This window comes from Sinocyclocheilus grahami, unplaced genomic scaffold, assembly GCF_001515645.1.
Source record: "Sinocyclocheilus grahami isolate Dianchi unplaced genomic scaffold, SAMN03320097.WGS_v1.1 scaffold87.1, whole genome shotgun sequence".
Taxonomy (NCBI): Eukaryota; Metazoa; Chordata; class Actinopteri; order Cypriniformes; family Cyprinidae; genus Sinocyclocheilus; species Sinocyclocheilus grahami.
Window position 1 is genome coordinate 2,132,726 of NW_015505266.1, and position 13,154 is coordinate 2,145,879.

General features: G+C 35.1%; 1 protein-coding gene across 1 annotated transcript in view; it reads right to left on the reverse strand.

The window, feature by feature from the left end:
- Positions 1–11,820: 11,820 nt before the first annotated feature.
- LOC107586968 (aryl hydrocarbon receptor-like) overlaps positions 11,821–13,154 on the reverse strand; it is a 42,137-nt gene continuing 40,803 nt past the window's right edge. Inside the window, exon 12 of the mRNA XM_016274553.1 lies at positions 11,821–13,008. Within this exon, the coding sequence (XP_016130039.1) occupies positions 12,847–13,008 (162 nt within the window). The 3' untranslated portion in view covers positions 11,821–12,846. The remainder of the gene's footprint in view (positions 13,009–13,154) is intronic.

Sequence of the window (13,154 nt, forward strand, 5' to 3'; positions counted from 1 at the left end):
CAGTTTTGTTCCTGAATGAATCCGTGCGTTTGAACGAATCAGTTTAGTCAGCGATGCAATGGCTCAGACTTGTTAGTTCCTATAGAACAAATCGGTTAAAGTGCCCCTATTATGGTTTATGAAATGTTCATATTTTGGTTTTGAGAGTCCCCAACAACAGGTTGACATGCATGCAAGTTCAAAAAACACTTTAATTGTCTTATAATATGCATTTATTTTTAACTTACTTGCTCAAGGACTCCCAAACAATTCGCTCAACAATTCATTTTTCCAAATTTTGCGTGACGCTAATCTGCGATGATTGGTCCGATTGGTCGATTTCATTTCCATTTCATAAAGCAGCAAACAAATGGGTGCAGTTATTATTATTATTATTATCATTATCATAATTATTATTTACTCTTACAGTTACGTGATGCGATTCTGGTCTCAGATTGTAGCTTTTTTACTTTTTACAGTTTATAAATGTGTGAATTTCTGTCATGAAATTCTGAATGTTGTAACAAAGGTAATAAAGAGTTGGTTATTATTATTAAGTCTCTTTCCGGCTCAGACTGCATTGGTTAAGCTTATGGGGCTGTCACGTGATGAATGAACGACTCGAAAAACCCAAAGACTCGAAACAGGTGAACTACGTAATTTCAGTACAGAACCTATAGGATGTTGCGCATGCGCGACTGAGCCGCTCACTCTAGCCCGCCGCCACTCACTCTAGAAACTACTTTGTTTGGCCTTACAAAAGAGGACACCACTAGAAGTTGTATTTACAACACTGTTCCAGAACAGTTCAACCCAAATATTCAGATGTGTGCAGCGCATTTTATGGAGGACTGTTTCCTGAACCTGCAGAGTAACATTAGCCTATAATGCTGCTGTGCACAAAGGCTGTTTCTATAAAGTGGGGCAGTTCCAACTTTGCAAGGACAGTCTGGCGCTTCTGACTCACAGCCTATATGTATGTTTTTTATATTGAAAGAATTTGCCACTGACGATTGAAACACGAGTTTTGAGCAGCGTAGAGTAGCGTTTGTTGTTTGTCGTTTCTCCGATCACAAATGCAGACATGGTTTTATGTTTACGCGGTGCGATATGCAGCACAACGTGTAAAAAGACAGTATAAGTCATTATAATCAGTAATTATGTCCCCACTGGATGCTACAAATGTCTCGTTTGTAATGGGTTTTATTGGTGTTGTCTCATCTTTTAAAGAATGATTTGAGTGAACGAGTCGGCATCAGTGTTTTGAAAAAATTGATTGAGTGAACAATTCTCTTACTCACCTATTTTGTTTGGAAGGAAAGTTTTTGAATGAATCACTTTAATAAATGGTTCAATAACTCGCTCATAAAGAGAAGTCTTGCCGCCACCTACTGGTGTAAAAATAAGGATGGGGAGGTTGGGGAGGTGGGTCTGAGGGTTGTCCCCCCTAAAAATGTCATTACAAACCACTCTGTGTATTGTAAATAATATAATGGACATATACTTAATATACTGTAATTGTGTAAGTGTAGAAAAATATAAACACAAAAAAGCATTTTAAGTTTAGAAATGTTTTGAGTCTCCCCTCCCTCACAGTGGTTTGGTCCATTACCTGCTTTCCCCCTTTACCTCACCGACACACACACACACGAGTCCGGTGGAGAGAACACAGTTCTTCAGTAGTTATGTGTAAGTAGGCTGTCAATTATATTTTATTCACTTCACATCGGAAGTCACATCATTAATAAACTAGTCAAGGCAAAAAAGTTACCTAGCTTAGTTTGTTCACCCACTACAACTAACACTGCGATAATCCTGTGTGTGAATTGATATTAGGCTAATATTGTAGATATTGGGTTTTGCTCAATATGATTTTAAGTGGCAGATCAGTGGGCTTGCTGTGGTTGAATATCTAAAAAAGAGACGTCCTCAGTCCCAGACGAAATTAAAATATGTGGAGGATGCAAAATAATTGAATAATTACAATATGACTGGTGGTGAAACTATGAACGAACTCATATTTAAACACGGTCTCCATGCACATGCTGTGTACACATATCTATCCTTACAAGTACAATTTTGGCTGTATTATTTGTGTACCCTTGTAAAAATTGCTCTTGAGAAATTTGATGTTTATTGTCCCCCCCTACTGTTAGAAATGTACACCCTTGGTACTTATCCTAAAAGCAAAGCATCTAAAAAAGCCTGGCATTTGAGTCTGACGTGAATCATTTCTATAATTTTGGAATTCTAAACACGGGTCATTACCGTTAAACTGAAGGAACATAGCGATCCTGTTAAACATAATTAAGATCCCACGCAGATGTCAGAACGGATACCACAGTATTAAAAGGCAAAGGACCGATGCCAAATACTTTATAGGTCCATTCGGGTCAGACAGAGGAGCCACAACAGTCTGAGCTGCTTCTGTTAGTTTTACCACAGATAATTTACATATACTGTAAAATGCAGAAGTCTTAAAGGTAGCACCTTTATATATATATAATAGCAACACTGTGCTTATGTGAATTAAATCTTCTAGAAGAGATAGAGTGGGAGGCATGGTTGGTCTTCTGGGACACGGCTGCATTCATATTTGATATACATTTTTTCCACGGTGTCTTGTGAAACGTGGCGGTCTGAGATTGTGACTAGAGTCGTTGTGGCATGAGGACTCAGAGGACAAGCTGGCAGCCAATATTCAGTCGATGTACACTACAACACTGTCTCAGGAAAGCTCAGAGGTCAATGTACGGTACACCTGAACTCCAGAAAAAAAAAAAATCATACATTTAGCTTAATAGCTAAATCTGTATAGAAACTCTGATATCTTATACTAGTCTCTTTTGTATCACCTAATTCATAAAAACAGGCTATTGCTTCCAGTATGTGTAAATTGAAAGTGAAAAGCTGTGTGTTGTAAGAAACAAATCCATCTTTAAAGCGTTTTAAATTTATCCATGATAACGCTTCATCCAGTGAAAAATCCACCAACATATTTATTTAGAACCGTTATGAACTGTTTTTGCTTGAAAACAGCACTTGATCTGTGTATATTTCTCTCCCGATAGGGCGGCAGTGTTTCTGATGACAGAGTTGGACTCGTGGAGCACAGCATGGTGACTCCCATTGATCTACATCTATTTTCAGTTTCTGGGCTTGTCTGCTTGGCACAGGCGGATACGCTCTCGCACCACCCAAATCCATGTGTGTTCATGTGTGCCATGCTCCTGCTGTGGAATAACCAGATACGAGAGATATAAACTCAGAATTATGAGACTTGCGTGATATAAACTCAGAAGGGAAACAAGGGGGGAAAAAAATCTTAATTATGAGATAAAAAGTCACAATTACCTTTTTTAATTTTTTTTAAAATTACATGGGTAAAATGTGGAAGCTTGTTTAAACTGCAGGATAAAAAATCTTGCAGTTGCAGGAAACAAAAAAATAATTGTGAAATGTAAACTCAGAATTCTGAAGAAAAAAGTCGAAATTGTGAGATATAAACTCAAAACTGTGAGATTTAAATTTGCTATTGTAGGAAAAAGTCAGAATTGTGTGATTAAGTTGCAAATAAATAAAAAACATTTTTTAATTTTATTTAGGAAAAAAAAAAAGATTTTGAAATGTAAACTCAGAATTCTGGGTGAATGGCAATTAGAAATGTTGCCTTGGGCAAATAAATGAAATAAAATACGTTTAAGTTCTAAGTACTACATTTACTAAATCTAAAACTGAAATAAAAATAAAGTTAATTAGAAATACATAAAAAATAAATAATGATAACAAAGAAAATATAAAAGTAAAAGCCAATTCAATATTATTAAATATAATATTAATAATACTATAATAGTATATAAACAATATTATCACTACCGGTGCGCATATATATATATTATTATATATGTTATAAAGAGTCAGTTTTTGAATTTGTTTGTACAGTTTAAATACTGTACAGTTTAAATTCCTTAATGGTCTTGTCATCTTGTGTGTCACAATGTTACATGATGTTTCATAATGCAGGAAATTCATGCAGGGTGGCAAGGCAAAATGTGGCACATGGCTAAATATGACTATTTTGATCATTACAATTTTTTAATTACTTTTGATTTTTTCAATAGTTTTTACAATACAATTAACAGAATTATGACACTGTATATTTTTAGTTGTTAGATACAATCAAGAAGGTGCATGACTGATTTGATGTGTGTAAAATAGCTACTTTTCAAGCTAGGTCAATTTTATGTAAAATTTCTTATGATTCTCATAAAAATGGGGAATATACCTGTAATACATGTATTAATATTACTGTAAATGTCTGCCGCATTCAGTGGTGATTTCATCTTTAGCAATGGTTGTGTCTAGCTTCTCCATATGGAGTCTTAATGTAGAACACTTTACCCCTGAGACCATAATAGCAGAACAAACAAGCACACGACACTCAAACCAGCATAACATACTGTGCTGAGATCCTCACAGCCCCACCAAAGATACAGCATGGTGATCACCAAGGAACTACTGGTTAGCTGAAAAGACACAGAAATTTAGTACTCAGATATATTATATACCCTGAAATTTGCTATTTCAAATCAAATCAAATTAAATTAAATTAAATTAAATTAAAATGTATTACTATTTATTTATTTATTCATTTATTTTAACATCATTTAATTGTACATTTTGTGACTTCTAATTAAATTGTATTTCATTCATTCATTCATTCATTCATTTTAGTCATTTAATTAACCTTTAATTTCCCCAAAATGTGTTACTTCTAATTGTTAAATTATGCATTTATATTTATTTCATTTATTTTAGTGCTGTCAAATTGATTAATCACAATTAATCACTTTCAAAATAAAGTTTTGTGTTTACATAATATTTGTATATACATATAAATATACACCGTACACACACATATTATGTAAACAGAACTTTTATTTTGGAATTGCAATTAATCCATTTGACAGCACTCATTTATTTATATTTATATTAGGTCTTTAATGTTTAGTTTAATCCCCCCTGGAATTTGTAACATCTAATTAAATTTGTTTGTATTTATTTGTATTAAATTATTTCAGTCATTTATTTTAAAGGGGTCATATGATGCTGCTAAAAAGAACATTATTTTGTGTATTTGGTGTAATGAAATGTGTTTATGCGGTTTAAGGTTAAAAAAACACATTATTTTCCACATACTGTACATTATTGTTTCTCCTCTATGCGCCGTCTTTCTGAAACGCGCCGATTTTTACAAAGCTCATCGGTCTGAAAAGTGAGGTGTGCTTTGATTGGCCAGCTATCCAGTGCGTTGTGATTGGCCGAATACCTCACCTTAGAGATCTTGACCTTCTTGACATTTAATGCAGTTAATACAATTTAAATCATACAACATACAAAACTTAAAAGCTTCAACAAGTAAAGGTAGTTATTTGGTTATCTTTGTGTAATTCTGTTTGATATATATTTTATTATAGCTGATGTTTCCTAGCGGGCTTAATTCTTTTAAATTTTGGAAAGCAGTACAGAAGGGAATTATAATAGTGACTGATTTCTGCAATTGGGTCCATGTGGTGTTATGAATGTTACCATCGAAACAATTTCTGAGTTGTCAATTCATAATAATAGACATTCCAACACAATGTGAATGCTGCATTAGCTTAATGAAAAAAGATTAATGGGTAAGAATGTTGTCATGTCCAGCTGGCTTATTTCTATGACGTTAAAAATACAATAACTTTTCAGTAACTCGAGTTGAGGGGTACATAAGATGTTAGGCCAGAATCAAACATTGACACACAATGGCGCTCAGCTTTCAGAGGCCTGTGTTGGATTATGATAGCGCCGGCTGCTCCTTTCATCAGCAGACTCGTACAGTAAACCGAAAAAATCAATTGAGCTGGAAAGGAAAGAGAGGTCGGAGAGATGTAGTTGAACTAATAACCATTGACAGACTGACGACAATTCAGAAAGAGAGAGAGAGAGAAAGAAAAGGTGTCTTGCGTAGCAACAGTCTTTCTTGGGGATTTGTAGTGAATTAGCCATGAAAATACCAAGGACAATACAACAAAACGTTTCATATCTGAAAGAAAGGTTAAACCCCGTCTAATCGACTAGTCGAAGTAAACAACTGCTGCCATTTTAATGTGGTTTCTCATTCTGATTTGTAACTAATGTCCAGTAAACGGCTAACACTAGCACTCAAAGAAGCGCTAGTAGTGTTGGCACAAATTAAGGAAAAGAGACTCTTAAGGAGAAGTCCAATTAACTGTTAAAACACTTCAAGTTTAACTTTAAAAGAAAAATCCCTGTTAATAACACAGTTTAGTCCAGAACTAAACTTAATCGGTGTCTGGGAAGCTAGCTTTGTGGTGTGTAAATTTATTGGCTAACAAAACTATAAATAGAAGTGCAACGTTGTTAACACGTCGTGAAGCGATGCCAGGCCTGGGAAAGTGAAGGTTTGGTAGAAGCATCACTTTCCAGTGCTGTAAATGAACTACGGGATGACAATAAATGGAAGAAGTCTTAGCTTCTTTCTCTGTTTTTCGGGGGCGGTGTTGCGCAGGGATGTGACAGACAGCCTTGCGTGAGAGTCAAGCGGACAGTGAACAGCAGCCCGCGGGTTCCCGGAGTGGAGATGACTCGACTCATCCGCACTTCCAAACATGAGCGGACACCTCAGTCTGGGGCCAGAGCCAGACGGCGAGAGAGGCAGACAACATCCTTTACGAAAAATACATACTGTGATGAGATCATGATATCAGTGTATCACATATCAATACTATGGTAGTTTGATAAATACCATAGTATTACATGATTACCATAAACGATATGGAAGTACTGGTACTTCAAAAAATACCATGGTACTACCATGGTAAACATTTAGCCAGCATGTTGCTACTAGCATATATTACTACAGCTTGCTGATTTGATGTTGACTTTTATTTTGAAAACTTACATGACAGAAAGAAATGTCTCGGTTACGTATGGTAACCCTCGTTCCCTGAAGGAGGGAACGGAGACGTCACGTCGGATGACCGACGAAAGTGGGATCTCGCTTAGAGGGACCAATCTACTTCGAGTGTAAACTAAACGACCATAAGTGTTACCATACGTAACTGAGACGTTCCCTTTCAGTCGGTCACTCCCGACTTATACTCACGCTGTGATCAGCAGCAGCTGGATGCAATAATCTCATGCCAATGTGCATTGGCTCATTTAGTTTACACTCGAAGTAGATTGGTCCCTCTAAGCGAGATCCTAATTTCGTCGGTCATCCGACGTGACGTCGGGAGTGACCGACTGAAAGGGAACCCTGGTACCAAATCAAATCCAAGGACAAAACAACTGAATTTTCTTGAACAAAAGCCATTAAATATGAATTGAAACTCCTAATTTATACATTAGCTAGAGTTAGCTTGATAGCTACCTATTTTCAGTCTCCATAGCAGTCAATGTTTCTAGGTGTGACCATAGTATAAGGCCCAAACTCAAGGGTATAATCATGGTCCCATGTCCAAAAACCATTTCCAGTTTCTTCTAAAATATTTAAATAAAAACACCAATCTTTTACGATCACATAACTGCGTGCATCTGAAAACTGTTTGTAGCATCTGAAAATAGGTGCATTTTTTATGACAATGGCATTTTTGTCTGACATGTATTAGAAAAATTATTTTCTGGAAAAGGTCTGAATGCAATTTGTCTTGAAAAAAATGAAAAACTCCTCATCCCTGATGAAATCCAGCTGGACTAAGTGGTAGTTGGTTTAAAACGCTAGTCGTTTTTAGTCATTAGCTGGATTAGCAGAGTTTGAAATGACATGAGGATGAATAAACAACAGAATTGAAATTTTTGGGTGAGGTTTTCTTTTGAAAGCAGAAAAACTCTGGCTAATGTTCTGACAAAGTTTTCTCAAAGTTATCAACAAACATTCGCTGGTAGTAACATTAGCTGGTCCCAAAACATTACATGGAACGTTTCTCTGAAACAAGTTAGTTGTATGTTCGTCGTCTGTTTCTTTTTTTTTATGTTTACCTACTACGTTCAGATGATAATTATGTGTGATTCACATAATGTTTACGAAACGCTAAAATGTTTTAAACGTTAAGAGAAGATTCTAACATTCTCATAAGTTCATGGAAACATTAGCAAAATGTTCTTAGAACATATTTTTGTTAAGGTACAGTTGGTCTGACTTTAAAAGGTTAGTTCAACCAAAAATGAAAATTCTGTTAATTAATATGTTAATCTATTAATTAGTCACCCTCATATCGCTCCAAACCAGTAAGACCTTCGTTCATCGTCGGAACACAAATTCAGCAGTACCACATGCGTGAATGCGCATCAAAGACTGACACAGAAGAGAAGAACTTGTTGAATATAAAGTCGTTATTTTTGTTTGCTTTGCACACAAAAAGTATTCTCGTAGCTTCATAAAATTAAGGTTGAACCAGTGATGTCACATGGACTATTTTAACGTCCTTAATACCTTTCCGGGCCTTGAAAGTGGTAGTTGCATTGCTGTCTATGCAGGGTCAGAAAGCTCTCGGATTTCATCAAAAATATCTTAAGTTGTGTTCAGAAGACAAACAAAGGTCTTACGCGTTTGGAACGACATGAAGATAAGTAATTAATGATAGAATTTTCATTTTTCGGTGAACTATCCCTTTAAGTCCCTTGCTAATTGATATTTGTTTGTTGTTTTCCTTTTCATCTATCTTCCATTCCCACTCTTTACACCTGTCCAGTTCTTGTTTCCATCCCTCTCTAAACCTGGGTCACTTTCTTGCAGTCTCTTCCTGTCCCTGTCTGGCTCCATCTCCAGGGATCTCTCTGCTTCTCTTTCTACATCTTTGTCTTGTCTGCTTCTGTTGCTAAGGCTAAAGGGAGACCGAGAAGAGTTAGCATTCCTCTTGAGTGACTGATCACGTCACAAGTGTGCAGAAATCACACGATACATAGAGAGGTTTGTATTATTTAGATGCTCTAAGGCACTCCATGCACTACATAGGAACATACAAACATAAAATTGCTCGACACTTGCTAGTTTTTTTAGCATGATGCTACACATTATAACATAATAGCATTATGGCGAATAGTCCTAGCTTGACTAGTGATACCAACTGCTTCCATTTGGCACTTACTGACTTCTTCAGGTGGTAGTTTGTTTAGTCTCCTGTGGCGATCTGGCCCACCCCTACATGTTTGTTTGCTTTCAGCCAGCCTGTTCTTCACACCATGCTAGGTGTGAAAAGGAGCCGTTCGTTCGGTTCGTGGCGCGATCAATACAGATGTGAGGATAAAAGCGCTGAGAGGGAATGTTTGAAAACTGGTGAGCCCCGTTCGCGTGAGACAACTGCATTTACACCAGAACGAGTCTCCCCAGGTAACTGTGACCTGTGAAGTTTGAACTTCAATAGGAATTTCATTTTCAATGGGTAATTCTAATAGATAACCATAGCATAATTTTACCTCAAAAAATGCAAAAAGGGGGGAAAATAACTAGCTAATACTGCTAAACTGCTGAAATACTAACTAAAATGTCAGCTTAACTAGAACATAGTTGAGCTATATAGTCAAGTGAACTATTAAGTAAGTGATTTGGAGTTCTACATAGACTACACAAATCACAAATAATGCTCATGAAGTGAATTAGGCTTGCCTCACTGTTGACTGCAGGTTTTAACAATAGCATGTTGCTAAGCTAACAGTTCAATACTCTAATAAGCATAAAAGCAAGAGAGACATTAGAAAGTTACCTTTTGAAAGCCTACGATTTCTCAAAATTATGTGTTGGGTTGTTTGAACTGTAGGACAGACCTTTCGATATGCCCCGCCCCAACTTCCTGTTGCAGTAGGAAACTTGGACCAGTTTGCCCAAGTTGGTAGAACTTCGTCTAGGTATAGAACTCATTGGTTTTAGTAGAAAACAAATGGATATTTGGATCATGGGAAGATAAAACTGTAAACTGTAATACGCACAACATTTGGAACCTAGAAATGTTTTCAAATGAGAGTTGACAAGATTTAGAAGAACTTCAATGCAGGAGGCCCGTTGTGATTGCTCAAATTCTTTAATTAAAGGACCAAATCGTACATTTCAACAAGCAGTCAAATGACAAAAAGACAAAACTGCATATGTACCTATTATCTCTGCTACTTCAGTGTGTTAGAATATTAAAATAAATCCAAACGTGATTTTTTAAAAAATCGAATATGATTGATTAAAAAACAAAAACATGGCAAACCATTGACATGGATGACAATTTCTAAGCAAATAGTAAAACATTTAAATTCTGGAAAGTAAATTTACCAGTATGGCACCATGTTCTTTTTATTTAAAGTGTAAAACTTCTTCTTAAAATATACAAACAGAACACACAACCTGAAAAAAATTATACAATATTTACTCCAAAAAACATCTCTCTAGAAGCCTCCATCTTGTGCCGGAAAAAAGTAAAACCTGGTTAGGTTGTCGTGCTCTTTAAAATAGTGCTTACAACAATATGAAATAACTTTTTTTTTTTTACTATTTACAAACTCCTTAAACATTTAGTAAATGATTGTCATATTGTTTTCTCATATACGTGTTAAAGACATTTGAATCCATAGTTGAGCCAGTGGTACCTCTTATAGGAAATATTTGCAAATACAGTATATATATGTATGTATTTAAAAAAAGAAAAGTAAAAACAAAGAGGCTGGCCTGGAAATTCATTTTCTCTGTGACTTCATAATACTATAACATTTAACATTATTATTCATTAAACACCTTGCAGCACCAAATATTCTTTTTCTTTTTTAACTGCTTTACAATATACTCAATTAATTAAAGGACCAAATCGTACATTTCAACAAGCAGTCAAATGACAAAAAGACAAAACTGCATATGTACCTATTATCTCTGCTACTTCAGTGTGTTAGAATATTAAAATAAATCCAAACGTGATTTTTTAAAAAATCGAATATGATTGATTAAAAAACAAAAACATGGCAAACCATTGACATGGATGACAATTTCTAAGCAAATAGTAAAACATTTAAATTCTGGAAAGTAAATTTACCAGTATGGCACCATGTTCTTTTTATTTAAAGTGTAAAACTTCTTCTTAAAATATACAAACAGAACACACAACTTGAAAAAAATTATACAATATTTACTCCAAAAAACATCTCTCTAGAAGCCTCCATCTTGTGCCGGAAAAAAGTAAAACCTGGTTAGGTTGTCGTGCTCTTTAAAATAGTGCTTACAACAATATGAAATAACTTTTTTTTTTTACTATTTACAAACTCCTTAAACATTTAGTAAATGATTGTCATATTGTTTTCTCATATACGTGTTAAAGACATTTGAATCCATAGTTGAGCCAGTGGTACCTCTTATAGGAAATGTTTGCAAATACAGTATATATATGTATGTATTTAAAAAAAGAAAAGTAAAAACAAAGAGGCTGGCCTGGAAATTCATTTTCTCTGTGACTTCATAATACTATAACATTTAACATTATTATTCATTAAACACCTTGCAGCACCAAATATTCTTTTTCTTTTTTAACTGCTTTACAATATACTCAACACATTCAACAATTTCAGCTTCCAGAATCTCTTTTCATGGACAAAACAAACCTGGTTTTTGAAAAGCATAAGTTCTGGACAACATGGTCTCATGTCAAACACATAATTTGAGTTAACCATATTAAAAATCATAGTAGATTGTACTAGTTCGCTCCTACAAAATGTATGATATTTACTTCAATTGAGACAAATCAAAACAAATCATATGAGTTAACCGTGGTAAAAATTGTAATATATTGTACATGTTGGCATGCACAAAATGTAAAATTTTTACCCCAATTGACTGTTATATTTGTATAAAATGCACGATTCTTACTGTTGTGTCTATTTTGAGACAAATCAACCAATCAATTTAAAGGCAATATAACATGTACAAGTCCACTTGCATGTACATATGCTATGCATTTATCTGATTTACCTGGTTAACTCTTACAAATTATTACGCGTTTGTCACAAGACTGGGTTGCTTCTGGATTCACTATACACATGAACACCTGTATCTAAAAGGTAAGCTGAATTTGATCTAGAATCATCTTTCCAAAATCTAATCACACAAAATGTAATAGCGAGAAGGGTTCAGATCTACAAGTGACATCTACAGAAGAGTCTCATTATTTTTCATACTGCTAAACTGCTTTATTATTGACATCGCACATAAGTATTCTTTCAGTAAACGGAAGTTAACACCCTTGCTTTTTTTCCCATAAATAAATATGCATCCCAGTCTTCTGTTCATATAAACATCAGTCATTTACTGCGTTTCAGGACAATCAGTTTTGTAAGAGCTATATGTTGCATATGCTCCTACGTGATTTACAGACGTTGCATCGCAAGTCACGCAAACAGTTTTTCTAACAATTTTGAATAAAGCCCAATTAATGGAGACTGACATCTCACACACATATTACACACAAACGTATCCCAACAAGCACCTGTTACAGACGACATACAAACTGCATCTGCCAACTGGAGAAATTTCCCTAGTCTCAAAAAGCATTAATGACACTGAGAGAAATAATCAGAATATACTTCATTCATAACTGAATTAATAATATAAATGAGAGTGCGATCACATTATCTTGGGTGGAGTATTCAGCAATTGGTTTGATATTCCAGAGGTCAGTCTGGCTCATTTTAATTTAAATTAAAATTGATTTATTCAAGTGGATAAGCAAATCTAAAAAAATCTTAAATTGTATTTTTTATTATTTTGTCTTTTTTATTATTTATTTGACAGTCTTCTCATGATTGATGGCATCTTTTCGGACGGATCTGTATTGAGTGTGTTCAGAGGTAGAAACCAGTGGTTGGAGGGTCTGGGGGAGGTGGGAGTGGCTCAGGAAGGGGGTGGGGACTGTTGCCAGCTGTGGCCACTGCATTGCCGTTGGGGACCAAACAACTTCCTGTGTAGGCCACACTAGCGGAGTTGAGTATAAAGCCCGTCTCCATCTGGAAACAAACAAACAAACAAATGTTAGAAGTATTTAGCTAAATAGCTAAAAGCTAGCTAAAAGTGAAATTATCTAGTTAAAAATGTATGTATCAATTTCACAGTTACAAATATAAATAGGCCTACATTTTATATAAATATATAA